Source organism: Ptychodera flava, chromosome 3 (assembly GCF_041260155.1).
Source record: "Ptychodera flava strain L36383 chromosome 3, AS_Pfla_20210202, whole genome shotgun sequence".
Lineage (NCBI taxonomy): Eukaryota > Metazoa > Hemichordata > Enteropneusta > Ptychoderidae > Ptychodera > Ptychodera flava.
In genome coordinates, this window is record NC_091930.1 from 48,708,753 (window position 1) to 48,733,849 (window position 25,097).

The following is a 25,097-nucleotide window of genomic DNA, read 5'->3' on the forward strand; positions in this document are numbered from 1 at the left end:
GCGAAATAACATTATTTTTTAGTGTGTTATGCAATGGCAAAGATAAAATAGCTGGTAAATTACATTATTTGATGATGATCCAGGGTTTTACATGACGCGCATTTCTGCGTCCTTTACGCATAAAACCGGACGCAGGACCCCTCAAAAACTAAACCACGCGTCCCTTGGGACGCAGCAATATCTGTTGCTGGTGTACACCTTGCGAAGCTGCTGAACACGTAAAACACATCCCAGTAAACCTTACCTACCCCGTACTTTAACCCTTAAAGTGCCGCGTCGGTTTATAAACCGACACGGCATTCTCGCTCTCAGCGCCACGTCGGTATATAAACCGACAGTGATTGCGTTCTATGCTTATGCCTAACTTAGCTATGCATTGCCGAACTCAGCCAGAAGGAGGGTATTCCTGACCCTTTGAACCCAGTTTAGTACCATATAAGGACTAAAATAATGACATCATGCAGCCTAACGATCGAAAATTCCAGTAATTTATGCGAACTTTCTTCAAAAGAGGTCAGCGGTTTTCATGAATATTTAATCAGGTCTGCAGTTTCACCCGTACGCGGATATGGCCACAGTGCATTGAACGAAACATGTACGTACGTTTTGAAAGCTTTACCATGCCGTAGACACGGAAGACAACTATATTATGCCAAGCTACTGCCCTCTGGGTGATAGAATGATAGATTTTACAGTTTTTTTGAGAATATTTTATGGAAAAATGACGCGATTTGGTGACCAAATCGATCGCGATAGTGAACTTCGAACGTATCGGCGGCCAAGATGGCGGCACTGTGTGATGCCTAACTCTCGACATGGAACCCGAGGTTAAGGTTTTCGAAGTCCAAAACATGCAAGATTGAGAAATTTGTAAGGATTCGGTTAAATTGAAGTGTATTTTGTGAATTTTCAAGCGTTTGACTGCCAAAAAGCCCCTTTAAACTGTTGATATTTGACCTCCGGCCGTCCTGAAGCGAGACGGCCATAACAGTCGACCCGGTTTGTAAATGAAATGTAGTTGTTCTGAACTGTTGACATTGCGAGACATTTCCTACGTGTTACGCATTTTTTTAACTGAAATAAACCGGACATGAAACTTTTCTCGATACTTAGTGGTTTCTTTCCATTTTGTGGCGGATTTTGTGGCGTGCTTGTCAAAAAATGTGATCAAACTTGGCGAACGGATTGACTAGTATGTATGGTAGTACGAGTCCGTGACTCGATAAGCCACAGATAGTTACACACGCGTACGTGAATTAAACTAATGTAAGTTGGGTCAAACACCAAAATTAATCGATAAAAAGGTTAGTGAAATGTGTTTTTGTCTTCAACTCTTCATTATAGTTATACAGGCGGTTCAAACTATACAGAGTCAGTTGAATATGCCCTATAGTTGTGTGCATGTGTTGCCACAATAGTTACCCCTCCATGTACAATATGGAACCTTGTTGTCTCTGTGTATGCAAATTAATACTAATTGAACACAGTGAAGACCATGGCATTGATAAACTATAAAACATTTTTGTGAAATAAATTGGGACCCCCATATTTTGATGTAGGACTCCCATTTTCTAACACAGGAGTCCCAGGACTCTCAAAAGTTAAAAGTGATGTAAAACCCTGTGATCATTGCTCAATAACCCTGAATCTATTTCAACTAATTTTGAAATACAGTCAAAGCTGTATATTGTCGTCACACAAGAGACCAGTAGAAATTGACCACTAAACAGAGTTGGCTGCTCTATAGAGGGTTGGTGTGGCATTACTTTCAGAGTGGGTGTGCGGGGAGCTGTAAACGTAGGAATAGATGACATCATGTATGATAAAACTAAATATCAAAAATTCTAAATATCATGATACATGCATTAAATTTGTAAAGCAATTGTGTTCACAGTGATGCTGCTATAAAAATTTGAAAAATACTCTAGACTCATTTCATGATTTCAGTGTAAGAAATCTTCCACAGAGATGCACAGAGTCAGATATGCTTGCCATTATACACAGGTTTTATACCAAATCACAGCAATCTTACATTTGGCCACTGACCATGTAAGAGAGATGGCCATAAACTTTTGCTCAAACTTTCATAAAGGAAAAGTTCACCCATTCTGTTTCAAAAATAAAGAACAAAAAATCAACAACCACCGTGCAAATTCGAGTACTAGAGAAACAAATTACCTGAAATTTATTGGGCGCCATTGCTATGTAAACTCTTTGGAAAAAAATAATAAAGTTTTGATTTTTACAAAGGTGAAATAGTGACAGTTGTATTTACTCCAAGCGATCCAAAATGAGGCCACACAAGTGGCTGATGAGAAAAGCACTGTAAAAGGTTTGGAGTCCAAATATCTGTCACTGAAGCACATACCGTACGGTACTACCTTTAATTGACACACCAAGGGCACATTGCACACCACATGTTTGAGTTATTACGATACTGCTACATCCCATCATCCTCTTCTCGGGTAAATTTTGCTGTACAGTCCAATTGCCTGAATAATCAGCAAATTTGTAGGAAATATATGGATGGAGGCATAGAGGTTTGAAAAAAATACCTTTGCTTGAAGCTGCATGTATGCAGTGTTCTCCCCAGGATTTACTGGTAGAGTGTCAACTAATTTGTATAACAACAAATGTCATTTGTTATGCTAACGATTTCTGTTATTTTCCAAAAATTAAGGAGTGGCCACCACTCTATAATTGCTCTGGGGAGAGCACTACTATACTGTAATTATATTATAAAAGTTTTAATAACATACATTCAGGAGGTTCAATGGGGAATTTTCCTATAGACAACCACTTGCCTGCAAGATTGCGGGTAATGACAGCAAGTTGACAATACCATAGACTTGCAAAAGTTGGATCTGGTACTTCAGCCATTGAGAGTGGATAGAGAGCCTCCACTGTGTACAATTTAAGTACATGTAGGTAAAGCACAGTAAACTCATCTTGTTACTATAGCGTGATGTTCATTCCTTTGTTCATTTCTGTTCATCAAGTATTCATTTATGTTTTTGCAGGTGTAGTTTGCCTGAAGCCGTTTTTTCGAGTCCAATGGAGCCGGGGAGCAGTGACAACAATCAGCCAGTGTGGCCGCCCCATGCCAGCATAGTAACACCTCTGCACGGCGCTGGTGATGCCTCTAACATTGAACCAGTGTCCAGCTCTGAAGCTGCCATGCAGGTAGGTACATGAAGTGCGCCCTCTCACTGGTATGTATTACAGCCTTAGCAAGGGACTGTTTGTCAGAGGTTAGATAAACCATTTATCAGATATCAGGAGGGCAAATGGTCTCCTGCCTCAACGATACGTAGTCCATTGTTTAGCCTATAATATTTTTATTACATGCCTTTCGTACATAGTTTTCATTCCAAATTTTTTTGTTTACATAATAATGACAATCATATGCTTTGTTTCTATGTTTGATGAAAATCTTGCAAAAAAGTACAAATGATTTTCATTATTGAATTGGGTGTTGATATATTCAGATTACTGTTATGTGCTTTATTGAGCTGAAAACAGTTCGGTTCACTTTCAGTCATATGATGACAATGCGGCCCGTGAGATCATCAACAAGTTGTCATTGAATCGTATGGAGTGTGCGTTTTTCAATATTTAAAGCAATAACGTTAACCCTTTGAAAGCCGTAATTTTTCCCACCGAAATTTTACTGCCACATTCAATGAATTTTTATGAAATTTTTTGATAATTTTGGACCAAATGGACATCATATTTCATTGACTACAGGTTTTTATCAAAATTTTGGCAAAAATCTGAGAAAAATTGACTGGCGTATATTTTATAAAGGCGATAAAAATTGACGTTAGCGCTCAGAGAGTTAATAATGGTAATTAGAGACTCCTTGATTTTATGTGTGGGATTTTTTACTTGCTGTACCGATTTTGATGGCATGCACCTTGGCATGCAGCCTATCAAGTTCAGTGCCTATCACATTAACATTTGTTAAATGTAGATACTGTGCTGTTGCTCTAATTGTCTTAGAGGAAACTTGACGAGTGCACGCTGTGTGCCATATTGTGGTATATCTGGCTCTCAAGGGCGGCCATAGCTTGGGGAGGGGGTTGCATTAAGAGTATCCTCAAAGGGTGAATTGCATAAGATTCTTTCTGTCTTTGAACAGACAGAAAGCTCACTGTCAACGTCATATCAGGTTTATCCAAGACACTATGACACTTGACAGACAGATTTCAATCTGTGCTGTGTTTACAACAAGTTTTAAATTGCTGAAGAGGAGGAAAATCAACTTCCAGTAGGGCTGTTTGCAAATGGCATCATTGTTCTGTCATTAACATGCCAAAATAAATATTTGTCTGCAAACTTCAGTTTACATGTTTGGCAGTGATGAAAGTAGAACTAAATAGGTGATTCTGGCGATGTTTCAATGAAAACTAGAGATGACACATCAACAGATCAGGCTACAAGCTGCAGCAACAACCACATAAAGCAACTCTGACAGAATTTGTCTGCATTTGAAGTGGTTGTCTGATATTGCACAAATGTAGCTATATGTAGTAACAAATTTGCACCGCCAACACTGCTATTTCTAATTTTCTTATGAGTTCATGCCATCTGCCTTTGCCCTCATGGTGCTGCTGATGTGCAGCTGGCTCGGAAGGTTATATGTGATTGGTTGATTGTCACTATTCACAGCAACTTAAGGAGTCTACAGTGTATAATTCTGCAAATCAGCCTTATGAGTCTGCTGTATATGGGACTCAAGGTTGGCCATGGAGAGGGGGGGGATAGGAGGGAATTTAGGTGAATATCGTCAGATTCTTTCTGTCCTAGAACACAGACAGACAGAAAGCAGAAGACACTTTACCTCAAATCATGTTGATCGGAGACACAATGAAATTTATGTGTGTAAGACTGCTTGTTTGACAAGTATTATGAGTTCTTAACAAGCTGTAGAGGCTAAAATATAAGCCTTCAATTGACACCTGTGATGTATATGAAAATAATGCTGTGATATCACAAGATTTTGGTTGGCTCGACTTTTAGTCCAAATAATATTATGCAGGGGATTCATGAACCAAAGACACCTCATATTTTGATGGCAGATTTTCTTCAAAATGTAGTGTACCTATTCTTTTCCACTGCAGAGATACCTTTACTTTATCCACTTGCCAGGCAACAAGGCTTTAAAGCCACATTTGTTTCACAAAATGCATTATCAAATTGTACTGCAATCAGCTTTACTTCAACAAGCTTGATACATATATAACTATTTCTGTTTGATAAGTCAAATTTATGACAAACTGTTCTTATCACCTTCATTTATTGACAGGCAAGTGGCTACAGTCCCAATATTGTCCATGACGGCAGTGGTCCTGAACCCAGCGGTCAAGCGTACGACCACTCTGAGGCCATAGCAGCTGTGGTCGATGACACTCCGTCCGGCAGTGGCCTGCCAGAGTCCACTGTCACGGAGTATGAGGGTGGTATGACTGCGGAAGCAGAAGGCGTTGGCATCGGACCGAACGAGGACAACGAAGCCACTGGTCAGGAACCTGGTAGGTGTATACTGGGTGTAGTCCACACTGAAGTGTAATGATGGATGTACCGTAAAATTCCCAATTGAGGCCGCACCTCTAATTGAAGCCGCACCCTGACTTTGAAACATTGTCTTGGCTCATTGTTTGCCCATTTTGGGTTTTTGAATTGTACCATAATAGAAGCCGCACCCCTTCTCTGAGCCCATCATGAAACAATGCATGCTGAAATTCACACCAGCTGGCTTGAGTCGCGTCATTGACTTGTGCTAATGATTGACAGGTGTCTTTCTTACAGAAAAAATACCCAATAAAAAGTTCCTTTTTAACACTACTACCATTGTGCATTTTGTCATTGATAGTAACAAAAGTACAAACAATGTCCCATGTATCGGCACGTTTGTGTGTATGTTTGAACACGGCCGAAGTTTTTGTCAGTGTGGTAAACACCGCCATAGTCAATTACCTGATGCAACAATTTTGAAGCAACGGTGTTTGTGTACAAGTAAAATAGTTGAGAGATTGAGATACCATGTCTCAAATACGTATTTCATTCAATACCCACGTACCCTTACCGATGTCTGACGTACAACAACACCACCTGCATCATATTGACATAATGAACTGCCTATACTGTACTGTGGCTGGTGAATGACAATGGTGGGTGCATATAAGCTTGTACAGGTTCCGTTTTCGATCATGAGAAAATAAAATTTGACCACAAAACAGTTCACAAAAACATGCCAGTAAAGTTACCAAAGGTCATTCACTTGCCTTTATTACACTATCCGAGTATGAGCCACCGGTTCGGCAACACAAGACAGCTGTAAATCAAGGGGACCCATCTGCCATGGACGCTTAATTTATGCTAATTTTATGCACGATTTTTTTCAACACCATTTGATCTTCTATCGCTTTCAAAATCGACTTACACGTCCAAAGAAATTGATTGTACAATCTCTGAATACAGAAGTGACATTTTTGTGAAATTTCAGCGTCCAAAACCCCTAAACTTGAAGCAAAGACATCATGCATGCTGCTGCAGTGCTGGTCAACATGGCCGACCTTAGTGAGACTATTCTATTTAGGGGACGGGGGTCAGCAATGTCAGCGAATCAAGAAAGTACTGGAAAAAGGTGTCATTTCCTTACGATGCTGTCAAGGGAACTCCAGTTTCCCATTGTTTTAACATCTTTTAATAGTTTCCTTATTATCTAAAAGGAATTTTACCAAGTTTAACGACCAAATACACTACGTTTCTCTTTTGGAGTTACACTAATTTTTTACATCCATGCACTAGGGTAGGGGCTTTTTATGCGGGTAATTTATTCACGCAAAATTCATTGGTACTAATTTGCATAACAATAGCGATTGCCCCTGCAATGCTTGGTGAGCATTGAGAAAAATATCGAAACACAGGAAATGTACGTAATTGAAGCCGCACCATGACTTCAGTGCATGATCCCAGGGGTCCCTCAAAAATGTTTCTAATACAAGCCGCGGCTTCAATTGGGAATTTTACGGTACTGCAGATTATCCATGTTCTACATGTATGCATGTACATGTAGCAATGCTGTACTGTGTAGTAGTCCTGAGATATCCTTGGTCAAAGTTTACCATGTCAATGGCCTTAAACATCTATGAAAAACATTGTATGGCAGTGCATAACACATAAAAGTATGCATAGAGCATGCTGTACTTTGTTGTAATACCAGATATTCTTTGTCAAAATTTACCATGGTACCGGCCTTAAAGGGACAAAGTCGCCCATTTTTCATGAATTTTGTTTGATGCAAGATATTACTTACATTGTTTGACATGTTGAAAGATACTGAATGAATGGGTGACCATGCATATTCAACCCTAGGTTTAGACCGATACATGAAACCATCTCGAAAAAGAATTAATGGTTATGACCATTAATTCATTTTTGTGATGGTTTCATTTAATTTGTCTAAAACAAATTTTAACAAAAAAAAACTTTATTTAACAAAACACTGATGGTTGATACATACACATACACATGTAGTAGGCTGTACTGAGTAATAGCACTGGACATCCTGAGTCAAACTTGTTCGGTTGGAGAGATCACCACTTCACGGCGCCAGTTTAATGAACAAACAGATCTTTCTAATGTGACAACAATCACTTTTGCTGTAAAAGTATTTACTAACTTACCATCTTAACTCTTAGGACTTTTCACCCACAATGCATTTCAACATCCTGTAGTTTGCCCCTTTGCACAAGACAAAAGCTATCTGCAGTGACGAGAATTTTCCATGTTTTGTGTGCACAAGATCACTTATTTAACTGAAGCGAATTTCTTCTGTACGCTCAACAGCGCAATCCATATTTTAAAATTCTGACAGCATTGTTTTGATGATCATCTCTTTCTCATATCCCTCTTTGATTGATGAGAAGATCAATCCCTTTTCCAGGGAGAAGATAGCAATTTTGTAATTTTGTCAACAGATATTTTTCGCAGCCATACACAATGATTTCAAGGGAAGTAAGGGAATAAGTTGTCCTGTATCGGCAAAAGAAAGAATCCAGTACTGCAACATTACTTGTAGTGGTTTTTTAGCTACTATAGACTATAGTCTATAGAAGCTATTGGGATGGGTATCCGTCCGGCGTCCGTCGTCAGTCTGTATGTATGTATGTATGTATGTATGTATGTATGTATGTCCGTTTGTGAGGCGTCCGTCCACTCAAATATCTTGAGAACCGCAGTACTTACTGATTTGATATTTGTTGTGTAGATGAAAAATATGATTTTGAGAAACTGTTTTTTTTTAATTTTTGATATTGTTGAAAATAGGCAAATTAATGCCAAAAAAGGTGTTTTGGTAAAAAATCTTCTTCTTCATAACCGCTGGTCAGACAGCTTTGTTATTTGGTATACAGGTCCCTAGGGATAATTCAAGTTAGATTTGTTCAAATTGTAATGAAATATGCAAATGTGTATTTTTAAGGAATTTTTTTGTCATTTTTGGTCAACATTTGACTTACATTGTATGTAATTCTTGTACTGTATAAACCCTATCAATTCACCCAGAAAAAAATAATTAATATGATTTTAAATAATTGAATTAATTAGGAAATCATCAAAGCCAAAATAATTTTAGTGTGGAATTATCAGAAAGTTCACCTTTTTTTGACAGTTCATAGTGAAATGCTTACCATCTTGGAGGATTAAAACATGTAAAGGCAACTTTCCTGAATCCCAACTTTGATATATTCTGAACCACCATTTTTGTTATCTAAAAGAAATTGCTCATAATAGTTTGTCATGATAGGGTGGTCAAATAAATAGAGATAGAGAAAGTTCTAATTTCCATTTATGGTTGACTTGGTAAGGATAAAATAAGATTACTTTTTGAGGAAAAAAATAGAGTGGTCAATTAAAAGAGTGGTCAAAGTGATAGGTTTTTTATGGTAAAGCTGGGCTGTAAGATTCCTTGTGCTATTTATAGCAATTATGCAATCTGTGTAAACAGTGCAATGAAAGTGTAACATGATTCCTTGTAATGCTTTTGATGACCTTGAACTTCTTAAGTTACAAACATTTGTCTCTTCAGTGTGCTTTCTCTGAGTATGTACAGTCTCAACTTATTCAACAAAACTTACTTACATGTTAATTTGAAAGTTAAAATGTGCTTGGTTAATAGGATGAAAATAAAAGATAACCAGCTCAAGATTCTTTATAACCTGACAGATATGCTGTTTTATTATGACGTAAATCTTGATTTAAGCAAGTCTTGTTTACTTTAATTAGAATGTAATTAACTCTCGTTTATTTGCTATTATAGACTAATATAGTCTGATGAAATATGCAATCTGTATTTTTACGGAATTTTTTTCCATTTTGGTCAGGCCATCCTGAAATGAGCTATCAAAGATATCCACCTTCTTCATCAATACATGTGTCACAAAAGGTTATTCTCTACATAACACAGCAGAGCTCTGTCAACTGTTGAGTTGCCCGTTTTTTCAAAACCGCTGGTCAGACAGCTTTAATATTTGGTTTACATGTCCTAGGATGACCTTAGTGAGATAATTTCATACAGTCAGGAAATACTTAATTGTGTATCCATGTCTATAGTAGCTTCAGGGACTTTGGCCCTATGTTTTTAATGTTTGTAACAAAAGAAATTTATATCTACAATAGGTAGTAAAATGTGACCTCAGTGACCAAAACTTTACCGCTAGCTTTTCAATTTTCTTTTGAGAATTTTTAACATCGTAGATAATTTCACATTAAACTTTAAAATTATTGAAAAACAAATATAATTTATTTAGCACGCAATGTTTGAGTGTACAAATCAAGGAGAATCATGGGTAACATAACTCACTATGCGTGGTGCAGAAGACCAAATCCATACAGAAAGAGGTCACTTTTCGTAGGTCACTTCGACAACTGGTACCAGTAAAGAACACAAGCTTGAATAGACTATGTATCTTTTCATTTGGCCACCTGTGTAGATATAGTTGTGCTTCAGAAACCAGTGGAGAGAACACTGAGAACTTCTTCAGCCCAGTACTCATCAGTTCTGCCTGTACATGTACCTCTGCGGCAAGGATGACCAGACTACAAATGTGTTTTCTGTATTTTTCATTTACAGTGAGCGGCAGCAGCGTGACTCTAATCTCTCACATCCCAGAAGACGCCGGCGATCCAACCGTCGGGCCGTCCACCACCACGGACGTAGAAATGATGGCACCCGTGACGTTCCACAGGACAGACATAGACATGGCGGTGGACGGCAACATTCCAGTGCCGGGAACCAGCTCTCAGGGTGAGTATTGTCAGGATAGTATCAGCAACACTGATGGTGCTTGGTGTTATTACATGTACGTATTGCTGCTTTGGAAAATGACTGGCTGGTCATGTAGTTTGAAGTCAGTGTCATTTACCATCAGTTTGGTGATCATTATCTTCATGTAGGGATTCATTAAAACATCTCATACATGTATGCAAGGTACATGCACTGTAAAACACTTTGTTGGCCAGCATCCTTTTTTAGTGCGTTAATTAGTTTGTCAATTTGTGAATTTAAAATGCTGCTGATTTCAACTTCTCCCTATATTTATTATGGTTAGGATGTCTTTTTTAATAGCTAAATTGCTCAGAAAATTTGGAAATATTAAAGAAAAGCAAAGATATTTTATAGTTTTTCAAATGTATTGAAAAAATACATGTAGTAGATATAAATTTTGATAATATTTCTTTATTTCTTGACTTTTAAAACAAGTTCTCAGGTTTGTTGATAATTTTGTTATCAAAATGGAAGAAAACTAACTGTGTTTGATAAAAGAATCTAATGATATGTTCTTTGTAACTTATCTTGGTTACCCCCTCCCCCCCAATTCCCTGTAAACAGGTCAACAATCAACGCTGATAACAATAAATTTGGGTCATATCATTATGGTAAAAGGGTTAAGCTACCAGCAGGGTGCTTTTTAAAGTCAGCAGATCATCAAAGTGCTTGAATAGTGTGTCCTGTACATTAACCATTGCTTGAATAGGACTTGTTCATTGCTATAAACATGTTGTTGACCTGTTCAATCCATTTCCCAGTAAACAGGTCTACACTCACCATTGATAACAATGGAGTTAGGCCAAACCATGGCTCTGAGAGGTTAGGCTTGCCCCAACTCTGTGGATTCATAAATATCAAAACAGAATACATTGAATGAATAAACAAGCAGACTGTTGCATTAGTGGTGAGGTGATCACGAAATTGAAGCAATATCTCTGTCAGGGTGTTGCATAGATCGTTGGCTGAACAAGATGGCTGGCCAGTAGTTGCTGCCAGCCAGTATTAAACTGCTGCTGAGGAAAGTCAAGTGACTGGGGTAGTCTAGTGAGAGGGTTAAAAATGGCTTCTTCACAATGTTCCATACATATATCTCATAGGTGTTGGCAAAGAAATGCCCATGGAGACCGATGAAGATGACGAGGACGATGATGAGGACGAAGAAGATGAGGAAGATGATGAGGATGATGAAGATGATGATGGCAGTGTTCTCCCAAGCATCAAAGCAAATGTCAAAGTGGCTTTTGATACAAAGGAACTCTGTAAGTACATTATGGTTCTATGCCTGACACGTACTCCTCACAAAACTTTCCGAGTTGAGTTGACCATTGTGTTTTTCTGTCTTTGAATGAATTTCCCCAACACTTTCCTAAACCAGTGTTTGTATTAAGTTTAGGGAAGATAGATGGCTTGGGAACCCCGATTTCATTTCTGTTGTCCTCAGATAGGATTGCATTAATACAACAGGGGAACCCCGATGAAATGTCTAGGTTACCCTGGTAAAATTTATTGGGATACCAACCTTAGCAAAAGCACTGTAAAGGTGTTGTATATGCCATTCAATTGATAGCAAATAGGTTACCAACTGTGCCTTCAGTTCTTACTTACAGGGAGTCCTGGGACTTACGTTGGAACTTTTCAGAATAATTCCATTATTTTGGTTCCACAACCTGGGATACAGTGAAACCTGTGTTAGTTGTCATCCAAACAATGTGGTCACCTCTTCATGGTGGTCACCTTGTGACAGTGCCGTAACATTTCACATGGTAAAGGCCACCTATAGAACGGCCACCTCTCTTATGTGGTCAGTGGCCACATGGAATTGCTCCTGTGTATAGTTTTCAGAATACCTGTCTCTGAATGACCTTTGTCAAAATATGCTAAAAACTAAAAGCAAGAAAGTACTGAGTTTGATTGATTTTATATCTGCATTTATATTAGAAACAAAACGCACGCACCATAATTTTCAGACATTTATTATATTGAATTTTGTTATCACTGTTACCTTTTCTAAATTCACAACGTTTGAGTTTTAATATTGGTGGTGTGCTGAGTCTCAGCACATCATCACACTGAAAGTGGTGCCACACCCCTCCTCTATCAGGCAGGTCACTTTTATATAGTGGTCACTTTTTCTTGGTCCTTTGATTGACCACTATACACAGGTTTGACTGTGCTCTTGTCTAGCTCTCCTCCCTGAAATACATTCAGAATATAATCCATCAGTCGTACCAACACAACGCATTGCGTAGGATATGCACACGTCATCATGGACAAACCGATTCTAGTCTGAACTAGCACTTTGACATGACTATATGTGTAGAAACTGTATTTTATAGACTGAACAACAGAAAAATGGAATCTTTCTCAGAAGTTGAAGGAAATCTAGCTGTAACAATGCAATGCACATTAATCATAATAAAATGAGATTGATGTCAAATTTTTGAGGAAGGCTACAGTACATGTATGAATCCAGAGCCACAGCCACATACTGAACATGTATAGACTGATAGAACCGTTGCTCAAAGACGCTTCCTAAGATAATAATATCATTATGTCACACTGTGATTACTGTATTTTATGCAGTTGGTTAGATACTGTACAACAAACCAGTAACCGTTGTATTTTTTGTACTTTACAGTTGGAGAAGATGGTGCTCTTCAGACGATATCAGACAAACCAGTGCTGACCAGAGCTAGGGCCAGCCTCCCTAACTTACTGCAGATATTCAAAGTGGATGACGACAGAGTTGGTAAGGATATTTCAAGAGGCGTGACTCGTACAATGAACTCTGAAGAATGTGTTCTCATGATAAATTAGTCAATAAATTATATCCATGTGGGCAATGATTGATGTCATAAAATGTGTATTGTATCCCCACATTGGTCTTTGTTAAGCATGGAGTGCATACATATAAACATGGTATAATTTCATCATCATGAGTATAAAATGGTATTGATTATGATAGAAGAAGCCTGTGATCTGAAATAATAAATTGTGAAGATTTTCCATGTGAACAGCGCCCTCACTGGTGGAGACAGTCTTGGGACCTGCAGCAATGCCTTACTTCATGGCAGAGCATGCTTTATTTTCAGCATCTCACTCATCTTTTACTGCAAAATAAACATTTCACTTTGTTTGTAGTTCCATATACAGGGACAACAAACAGAACTAGTTTAGGGCTTAAAGCGGAACTGCCCATTTGAAATCATTGAACCGTACATTGGAAATCATTGAACTCATTAAACCACACACTTAATCATTGAACTACATGTACACATTTGAAGTAATGAAATCATTGAACTGCCCATTTTAAATCATTGAATCGTACATTGGACATCATTGAACTCATTAAACTACACATTTGAATCATTGAACTACACATTTGAAATAATGAAATCAATGAACTGTATGTTTGAAATCATTGAACTCATTGAACAAGACATTTGAAATCATTGAAAGACAAAGCATGTGTGTCCCATACCCTGACTCATACTCTGACTGTCAGTGCTGATGATGTGTTTGTGTTGTTGTTTCTTTACTCAGGTGTGTTTGCCAAGAGGGCCATTCCTAAGAAAACACAGTTTGGTCCTCTGGAGGGCAAACTTGTGTCAGTAGCACCCATCGATGGCATGACATGGAAGGTGAGTTTCCCCGAGGGAAAACAGGAACTCTTTGCTCCAGAAAGAAATCCCCAGACAGGTGATAGGATAGTCTGTAGCAGGTTCTGATTAGTCCCTCTGGCTGGATACAGCTTGTTCAATAATCGCTGCCACAGGGACTGTCAGTTTGATTAGAAGTCAGAGCTGTATTCACAGACCTATCGGTATATCAGATCTGTCAGTACATGGCTTTAAACACTCTTGTGAAATTTATGACAGTTTCCTTGTCATGGCTCCAGGTCATACACATGGCTGTGACAATATTGCTGCATGTGGCTTTGACTTTTATGGCATGTTTACAGTGCTGCATAGTGATGTCTTTGCATCTGGGTCCGAAATTGCATTGCCCAAAAGTCATGTTGTATGATACGTGTGCATACTTGTACATATGTATGGTGCGCATACTGGTTGATGGTGGATGCGTCACAAATCAAATAGTGTCATCTCTTTTGTAAAGGCAATTCACAATCAACTTGTTTTAATCCATGTACTTTGGAATGTATATTATGTGCATGGTGCGCAGGGTCCATCGCTCTTAGACAGTCCTAGAATTTTGAAGCCTCCTGGGAAGTCCGGGGAAAAGTCCTTGTAAATGAAATTAAGTCCTTGAAAATCCTTGAAAATTGATAATCCATCCACAATTTTCAAAAATGACATGATGATCAGTTTTGATATCATGAAAATGATATGTAAAATGATATATAACAATGATATTGTCCAAACACTAGTATTATCTGGAAAATGGTATTTTGGACAAAAAATTACATGAATTTTAAGTGACTTTGAGTGTATAGACGGCGACGCTGTACTTAATGATTTTCCTATCAACTGAGATACTGTAGTACAGGAAGGTCTGTGTCTGCCAATATAGCGCAATTCCTATTGAGTTCTGAATCTCTATAGATGCTGGCTTAAAAGCTAATAGCATTGGGCTCTGGGACTGTGTGATGACTGTATCCAGATCTGTGTTACAGTACATTTACCAATGATTTTGACAATGAGATACAGCTGGATATTGATACACTACCTAATTAGGTTTGTCAGTTTGCTGGCGAATTTACCCTTTTAGTGGTCAACTTTTACAACTTTGCGCCAACATCAGACAGACTAAAACAGCAGGTGACGCAGCAAGATGTCTGTAAACTAATTTACTATGTAGTATGTTTATATCTTTACAGCAGCTATCAGTTTCAATGGTGAGACACACACAGAGACTGGTTGCCAAGTTTTACAAGCAGTTCAAATTCACGGAGAGGTGGTAAAAGAACGAGGTTACTGCAAATTTAGACTCAGAGGACAGTGTTCTTTGTAGTTGAATATCAATAAAGTTCATGACTTCAAAAATAATAGAGTGATGTGTGATGTGATGCGTTTTTTGTCTGGTTCAACATCTGTTTGTACAAATGTACAGATCATTTACACAGTGAAACTGATAGCTGCTAATTACGTGTCAGCGTATGTATACAAAGCCCCACCATGGCTGGCAATACCAGAACATCTCGTTGTCTGAGTTTTATTAGACTAGAAAGTTGCTGACTCAAAGCCCTGACTTCCAGACATTGCTATCGCTACTCAAATGTTCTGATTCTTTCAGATCAATTTGTGTTGTTAGTTTTAGATTTTGTTTGAAGTCATGAACTTTATTGATATTCAACTACAAAGAACACTGTCTATTATTTTTTTGTGTTAAATAAAAACGTCCGATCAACTAGAAATGATAAACACTCTTACAATGTTGCAATGTTTTTATCGCTTGTCGCTACAATCTTGTCAATATAGAAAACAAATGACGTTCACGAAATAGCCTGAAACCCCCAAGTTCACTTCGTACTGAAGTAGGCCCCGATGTCAGCTCATTGAGAAATGTGGTGTCATTCATTTGTTGATAACCAAAGTAAAGTTTGTTCATTTTACACATCACTCTATTATTTTTGAAGTCATGAACTTTATTGATATTCAACTACAAAGAACACTGTCCTCTGAGTCTAAATTTGCAGTAACCTCGTTCTTTTACCACCTCTCCGTGAATTTGAACTGCTTGTAAAACTTGGCAACCAGTCTCTGTGTGTGTCACCATTGAAACTGATAGCTGCTGTAAAGATATAAACATACTACATAGTAAATTAGTTTACAGACATCTTGCTGCGTCACCTGCTGTTTTAGTCTGTCTGATGTTGGCGCAAAGTTGTAAAAGTTGACCACTAAAAGGGTAAATTCGCCAGCAAACTGACAAACCTAATTAGGTAGTGTATCAATATCCAGCTGTATCTCATCGTCAAAATCATTGGTAAATGTACTGTAATAGAACACCTGCTTGTAACAATCTACCCCATAACACTGCCATTTTTGCTAAGAGAGGCCTGCACACTGAATCTATCTTAGACATTGAGCTATCGAAAAATTGAAACTCAGCAGAGATCTCTTGGATGTCATAACATCAATTTATCAAAACAAACAATGTCTACAGACGTAGCAAATTTTATGATGCCATAACACAATGCCATGAAGAGGAAAATTATAGGGTTTCACTTTTATTTGCTGGTCATGTGACTATACGATTTCGCTTAGTTGCCTATCTTCAGACCTACATGCAGTGATTGCATCTGAATTTCTAATGAATCACACATATCTCTCCAACATATTTGTACATGCTAAATGTTTATGACAAGTTCATATCACAGAGATATGGTTGTGCCTTTTCTGCGAGAAAGAGTCAGAAACTTCAAACGGAATTTGGCAATTCTTTGAAAAATCCTTGATTCACACAATCAGGTGATGTGCCGACTAATGACTGAACTACTTTATCACATCCAGAAATTGGAAAATATTAAAAGTTATTTGTATTTGCATGTCACAGATCCAGAATGATGGTGGTGCCATGTACCTTGATGTCAGCGATGAGAATGAGAGCAACTGGATGATGTTTGTGCGTCCGGCTACTTGTCACAGCGAACAGAACCTAATAGCCTACCAGAACAATGGGCACATCTTTTTTGCCACCATACGAACTATCGACCCCAAACAAGAGATGAGAGTGTGGTATGCAGCATCGTATGCTGAGTACGTCGGTGCTGATGTGTTTGAAATAACAGCAGAGGAACTGCAAGGTATGTAACAGCTTTCCAGTACTTGTCCACATATTAGGAATTTCTGAACTGTTCAGATAGAATTCACCTTGGTGATAGATATCCTGACTCTAAAATTTTCACAATTCTGATCCACCACTTCTTTGGGCTAAGTTTAAAGCTCTTCGTAGAGTAAGAAAAAATTTCACAGTCTTAATTTTTGGAAACTTTAATATTTAACACAAGGATGGTGGCCATTTTGAATTACAAATATTGGTAAATGTTAGATAATTTGCTTCTCTAGTACCAAACTGTGCTTGATGACCCCTGATTTTTGGTCTTGGTTTTGTAAGAGTATGGTTGCAAGCTTCATTGAGGAAAGTTTAAGCAAAAGTTAAATTTTCACCTTCTGCAGCATGTACTACCTTAAATATATAGGGCATTCATGAAAATTGGCGTTACTTACATGGATCGTGTGGAGCCTATGATCAGCAGAGACATGTAAATCATTGCATCGCTTTGTCTAATGTATAATTCTTTGCTCTCAATAGCATTTAAAACTTGAACCAATATACCATTAGAAAACTTCATTTTCTGTCACATACATGTACCTGTGATCTCATTTAACAAGTATGGTTTTATCCACATACCATATAAAACCAGACTAATTAGAGTGTTTGTATTTGCGTCCACTCAAAATTTAAAAAAGCAGATAAGTGATTCAAAGACATATGAACAAAAAAGTTTACACATGCAAGTTTCATATTCAATTGTTTCCATACATAAGAGTCCATTCAAGAACAAAAAGTTCTTTTTCACTGCCATGATTTACTATAAAATGTGACTTTTACAAAATTTGTAAAGACAGATTTGTAGGCTGAAAAATACATGGTGAATCCAATTCAAATGATATGTGTTTTGTTTTTCCACATAAATCTCTAAAATTCTAGCTGTACATGGAGACTCATCAAAAAATGTAAATACTTCAACCTACAATTTGTAGAAATGAATATCTACTGTCAACAGGATAACTATTCAGCTAGTAACTTCCAAACAGAGAGCAGCAATTTAATGCATTTCTGTTATTATCTTGTACACAAGCACTATAGAAATATCATAAACCAGCCAAACTTTCCATGAACATAAAGAGAAATACCTCTTAATTTAAATAGGACTAGATAACCTTTTGCAGTGTTGCAGTCGGGATGGGCCCTTGCGACAATGTCTCCAAAAAGGAACCCATTGTCCTGCATGCTCACGTGCTACTGGTCACCTAGGGCACACCATGGTAGTCGACTTAGCATTGGGTGATCACCCAATGCTAAGTCAACTAATGAGTGCTAGTCTGCAATTAATATTTGTAACTGACAATGACCTTTGTTTTGCTTGATTGTGTTGAGACTTATATTTACATACTTTCAGAGCTATGATTAGAAGTAATTAAAACGCTTCACTTAATATTGTAACTTGCTTGTAAGTTGTAGTCCAACTGAGCTTGATCTGATTTGTGGCAGCTGCAGTATACTGCATTGCATGGTCCCGGTAGTTTTAATTGTGTTTTTTGAAAATATTTAGTTACAAAATACTACAAACTTTGATTGACAACTGATGTGCAAAATGTCACTAAAAATAAACTATAGTGGGACAAAATGTTCCCCTGGTTTAAAATTCCTGACTGCAACACTGCTTTCACATTCAGTTTGGTAAATGGCAAGAAAACAGAACCACCACATGTACTGTTGTATTTAAAAGCATTGTAGTCTGACGTAACAAAATCGCAAATATGTGAAAGTTAAAGCATTTATTTTATCTTTGTTTTCAGAAATGCAAGACAAGGAGAACACCTGGCCTTGCTTTGAGTGCCCTAAGAGATTCAGATCATCTGAGCTGCTACAGAAACATCTGGCCACCCATGATGCTTTGCACACCAGACCGAAACCCAAAGGCAAACGAGGAAGAAAGAGGCGTTACGGCACTCTCACTCAAAAGAAGGTTGCTTTGGCCAAAGTACAAAGAGCAAAGGCTCATAAGAAAGAACCCTTCTCATGCAATATCTGTAGTAAGACCTTCCCAAGATCATACAGCTTGCAGCGCCACCTTGTCATGCATTCTGGAGAGAAGAACTTCACGTGCCCCATCTGTGAAAAGAAATTTTCCCACGTCTACAACCGGACGCGTCACATGCGTCGGCACGAGGAGCGTGGGGAGAGCATTGACGAAGACGGCAACATAGTTTGCAAAGGAAAAGTCGGGGAGGACGTGGAGAGCGGGGAGAGCGACAGTGACCTGACCTGCACTCAGTGTGACCTTGAATTTGAAAGTGCAAGATTGCTCAATTTGCATATGTTGACTCATGCACGGGAAGAGAACGATAGCACAGAAGAAATAACAACGGTGCAGAACGGCACCTCCGTCCTAACAGGCGAAATGGTCCCAGTTTCAATTCATACCCTTGTGCAAACAGACACCCAAGTCGCTGGAAATGTGAATGATGTCATCGCTGCAAGTTCCAACATCATTGCCGATGTGGAGCGTGCTGCAGTGCTCCAGGTTGAGCAGACAGCTGGAACTACCAACGAGGGTCTTCAAGTTCCGGTCAGCTTGCCCACTATTCCACAGCTCAGTGAAAATGACCAACAGAAATTCGATCTGAGGTGCCCTGACTGTGATGAGCTTTTCACAGATCAGAAGCTGTTAGCCATTCATGCCACAGCACACGGGAAACCCAAATCTGGAAAATCTGGAATGATAAGACGATCGCTAGCACGAGTTGCATACCGCTGTGAAACCTGCAACAAGCCTTTCCGTGAGAGGAGTAAGTATGAGCGCCACATGGAGCTCCATTCTCGAGAATCGGAGAAGCCAATCCAGTGTGAGATCTGCAACAAACGCTTCCTGAATAACTCAGCCATAGCCTGTCACATGAAAACACACAGCGGTCAGAAATACTACAGGTGTCCATTTTGCGATGAGGGCTTCGATCGCACAGATTCGCTGAAAGAGCATGTCGTGATCCATAGCGTGAATGGCATTTTCCATTGCCCGCACTGCAGTAAGACCTTCACTGAATATCCACAGGTGAGAAAGCACATCCGTGGTTTCCATTCCAGCAAGGAGTATCCATGCCCGGAATGCGAGAAAGTTTTCCCGAGACCGGACAAGCTGAAGCTACATATGCTGAGACATTCCGACAGGAAGGATTTCCTCTGTGCCAACTGTGGTAAACAGTTTAAGCGGAAAGATAAGCTGAAGGAGCATATGTTGAGAATGCACAATCCGGAGAGGGAAGCCAAACAAGCCATGAAGGCCAACCGCCCAAAGAAACCACCCTTTAAGCCCAAGGTTCCGCCGACAGACCTCGACCAGTTCACTTTCAAGTGTCGCATCTGCTGATTGGTTTCCGTCGACGGGGCATGCTCGTTAATCATCTAGCGAAGCGCCACCCAGAGATTCGACCGGAAACGGTGCCAGAGTTGAGTCTACCTATCGTCAAACCAAACCGAAACTACTTCTGTAATTACTGTGACAAGGTGTACAAAAGCAGCAGCAAACGCAAGATACATATCATCAAGAACCATCCAGGCGCCGAACTGCCGCCCAGTATTCGCAAAAGTAAAAGCTCGGAGGACGGCGGCTACCTTGATACACACACGGCTCCAGCAGGCACAACTACAACACACTACTTCGCCTGTGCCCACTGTCCTCGCCAGTACAGTTCTAAAGCCAAGATGATGGACCATGTTCGTAAAAAGCACATGGAGCCGATGCAAGCGGCAGCGGCTGCAGCCCAGGCAGCTGCTGCAGTTCAGGGTACATCTGTTCATATACCTAATCAGCCGACACACACACCAACTGTCGTTGCAGTTGTGGCGCAGCCAACTCCTATACAGATGGCTACCTTAGCCACCCAGCATGCCTTGACTGCACCAATCACTGTGCAAGCCCAGATACCAGCACAAATTGCAGTTTCCGGACCAGCGGCTGTAGTCGCCGCCTCAGCTGCAGCACTTCAACCACAGTTGCAGCTGCAGGCCCAGCAGCAACCCACGCCAGCTGGAACGCCACAACCAGTTGCAGAAAGCGCAATTACCGCCGACCCAGCAGTGCAGAGGGTGATCTCGCAAGTGGTACAACAGCAACAGCAACAACAGCAGCAGCAGCAACAACAGCAACAACCAACGCAGGTCAGATTCATCGAACACGCTGTTGTCACTTCCCAGCAAGAGGCTGTGCAAGCAGCAGACCTCCTCACACAGGCCATGAGTGAGCTGTCGCAGACGCTGAGTGAATACCGACCCCAGCCAGCTGATTACCAGCAGATTACCCAGAGGATAACGCAGCAGGCAGTGCAAACTCACCTGGTGCAGCAAGCCATCCCAGTCTCTCATTCCACAGTGGATGTCAGCCACCTCAGACAGTCGCCCACTCACTTCCAGCAACCCCAGCTGACACACCTGCAGAACGCTCCCCAGCCAATGAGTCCTATCCAACAGCAGCAGCCGCAGCAACCCCAGCCGCCGCAGCAACAGCAGCAACCGGCAGCTCCAGCGCAGCCGCAACAACCAGCCCAGCAGCAGCAGCAGCAGCAGCAACAACAACAGCAACAGCAGCCACAACAGCAACAACAGCAGCAGCCGCAGCAACAACAACCGCAACAACAACAACAACAGCAGCAGCAAGTGACCGGCCAAATACAAGTACCAGTCACTGTGCAGGGCAATCAAGTGTTTGTGTCACGATCATGGCATAATTACAACTATCGGTGAAAAATCTGATATTTTTAATTTGACTCATTTTTCATAAACATTCTGCCACATCACATAATGTCACTAATAGCTGTTCACATAGTAGTTGATATATGTAGGTCGTAACAGTCCTGCACTGATTGGAAAACCATTACCACAATGTTTAAATGAGGACACATGTCACCATCGCTTGTACAAAGAGCTTAGACGTGATGTAAATCTAATCATTATCATCCTGAACAATGCCATGCTAAAAGTTAATATTCCTGCTACCTGCTGTTATTTTTGTGATGATAATTTGCAGCCCAGCAATTGGGCCAGGTGATCTGCCTCATTGTCATCGAGGAATCCAGGGAATGACCGGACAGACAACAGGGAAATCTTTATGATAGACATGTGATGTACACATCCTGAAAACAATGATGTCATTCATCAGGGCGATACTGAAGTACACTGGGCCCATACTGAAGAATTTTAAAAATCACTGTAATCCTAGGGGGTCAAGTTGCTTCATAAAGCTAGGTCAGACCCCTAGGAAAATCCAATTGTTTTCATAGTGATGAATTGACCCAATTTACTAATAAAATGTGCCTACATCAGTGTGTACTGCAGCATTGTCAAAAATTGCTAAAAGAATTGCCTTGCCTTGTGAGGTAAATTGCCTTGTGATCCCTGAAAAATTATCATTTCTCAGTGAAAGATTTTTCTGTTCTTTGAAAAGTGCCACATGTCTCATTTTTCTGCCTCAGGCAGACATGTCTACTTTTTGAAGCAACACTTTTCAGGTTCATAGGAGAGACGTAAGTGAAAGTTCATTGTTCAAATCTGTGGTATCAAACCAATGCATCTCATGATTAAGGAATATCCATATATCAATAATGAGTAAAATTCCATTTTTTTTTTGGTCGATTTGAGAAAAATTAAAAAATAGCAATGCACATGGCAAGGTGCATTTAATGTTTTTCTTTTCATATCTTAGTGTGTGTTTCTATCATTTGTAATTATGAATATTTTGTACAAATGAACTTATTTAACCTCAGTGAAACGTATTGCCTTTCAGTGACTATGTTTATTTCAGTGGTAGTACAACCAAGGTTTTCAGATGTAATGAAATTGAATTAGTGATTTGTTCAAATGCCATATTTAAGCCATAGTATCTACAGGTGTTCTAATGACCTTTGTGGAGACTTGAGTCTAAAAGAGCGTTGCAGACATCTCAACCCTTTGAGCCCCAAAGTCAACTTTTGTTGCTTTCACAAAATGTACTCCAGCCAAATTTTTTCAGATTTTTGCCAAAATTTTGATGAAAACTGTAACCAATGAAATGTGATGTCCGTTAGGTCCAAAATTGTCAGAAAAATTACAGAAAAATTCACAAAATTTGGTAAAATGTTGCACTAAAATTTTGGCGGGAAAAATTACAGCACTCAAAGGGTTAATTCTCTATCCCAGAGGGCAATTTGCATGTTTTTCAGTCGGCTTGGGGGTTAATTTACTTATTGATAATAAATGTAGGCTTGTTGGCTTGTCAGGATGAATAAATTGACTCGCGAGCAGACTGAATAAGTGTAAAGTGTGTTTATCATCTCAGGGATCAGAAATGAAAGGTAGGGTCCTACTCAATATAGGAATCATTCCAGACTGGCCATTTGAACACACAAAGACATGTCTTTCACAATGCAATTCCTCATATCAAACTGCAGTGAAACCTGCCATTATGGACCACTTACCAGGAACAGCAGATCTTTCAAACCAACACATATTTTGCAGATAATTCAGACATCAAAATCCTTTACAAGGGGATAGGGTCTGATGCAGTCTCCTGGTTATCTGGTTATTTTAGGCAAGTTTTCGCTGCACAAAGAATGGACACCTTGTTTTCTGATGAATTTACCGTCTAAACAATTGAATGGTTAGATATACAGGCTGATGTGTTTTAAAAAGTTATAAAAATTTAAAATTTTGAGCTGGATCGATTAGTTTCATTTACGAAACAAGAGACCCTTCACATATAACAACAAGCCATGATTGCAAATATAGTTCCAGTCACAGTGCGTCATGCTTGCAAGTACATTGGCAACTGCTCTCATTCACAAACGATGAATTAATTTTTTCTGCGTTCTTTCTGGAAGCTTATGAATTGAGAAGAAAAACTTTGTTGTCGTAGATGTCGTTAAGGAGTTCTTATCGCTTTCCCTTTTTTTATTATAATTTATCTGTTATAGGGGATGTGTTTTTTTTTGAAAATATCTGTAATTATTCGAAATACCCCAGAATGGTGATATTGTACACACAATATTTTTTTTATTTAGAAAGTGTTACTTAAAGGTCGGTTATTGTAAAATTTTATGCATGGATCATTGATTTAGTGAGGAAAAGAACAAAGTCAATTGCCATGGAAACATGGCCTGAACTTGAACTCTGCCCTATGTAACTGATCATCCTGAAAATCTTCTTGAATCCTGGAAAATATTTCAGTTCGGAAGAATTCATTCGTTGTCAACCTCAAAATTTGGAGCATTTGCTCAAATGTTTAGTTAAAAAGGCAAAATGGTGGCAGGTGAAATTATTACTGTTAATGCAAGACTTTGGTACTTCCCGAGTGAGCACAATCTATCTTCTGATCCTACATGTAATTAGATTTTATTTCATGCCAATGTCAGCCTTTATTGAATAGAAGCTACATTTCTTGGTGAGTGTTTGTAGATATCCATTGAATCATACTCACAATGCAGCAATGTGGTGTTGTTGCAATTTATTATCATAACACAAGTACTGGCCGGTCCTGAATCATTGAGGACACAACTTGCTATAAGCAGTTTGTGTGTTAATAATGAACATGACATTTGTGTCATTACCGTTGATTATATCAAACTTTCAGTAACCATGTGACAAAGCTACCGTTAAGTTTGTTACTGTTCCACAGTCTTGTCTTTTGTCGATCAGTATTTTTGACTTCCTCTTGCTGTCAGATGTTAAAGGTCAAAGCAGAATTGCTGTAAATAAGCATTGACACTTTCCGCTAGCACAGAAGCAGCAGAGAAGCAATGCGTGTTCACTTCTTTTTATAAACACTTTGAGACTCCATTGATGTTGTGTGTTCTTTGTTGATAGAAAAAAGCTTACAGTTACAAGGCAGTGACCATGAACTCTCTGTACATAGTGATAGAAGTTCACCGTAACCCTTTCACCACCATGGTTTGTCCCAAATCCATTGTTTTCTATGGTAAAGTTAGACCTGTATACAGGGAAGTGGGGGTGAAAGGGTGAAAGGACCAGTAACGTTAACATT

The 25,097-nt window shown here is 39.2% G+C and overlaps 1 protein-coding gene across 1 annotated transcript; it reads left to right on the forward strand.

Annotated features, from left to right (window-relative positions):
• Positions 1-3,020: 3,020 nt before the first annotated feature.
• On the forward strand, positions 3,021-24,892 carry LOC139130195 (PR domain zinc finger protein 10-like). Its single transcript, XM_070695943.1, is given in 9 exon segments — positions 3,021-3,183; positions 5,309-5,534; positions 10,139-10,312; positions 11,434-11,595; positions 12,975-13,085; positions 13,880-13,977; positions 16,853-17,102; positions 18,883-20,448; positions 20,451-24,892. Coding segments are annotated over 9 exon segments (4,092 nt in total). The 5' UTR covers positions 3,021-3,054; the 3' UTR covers positions 21,827-24,892.
• The last annotated feature ends 205 nt before the right edge of the window (positions 24,893-25,097 follow it).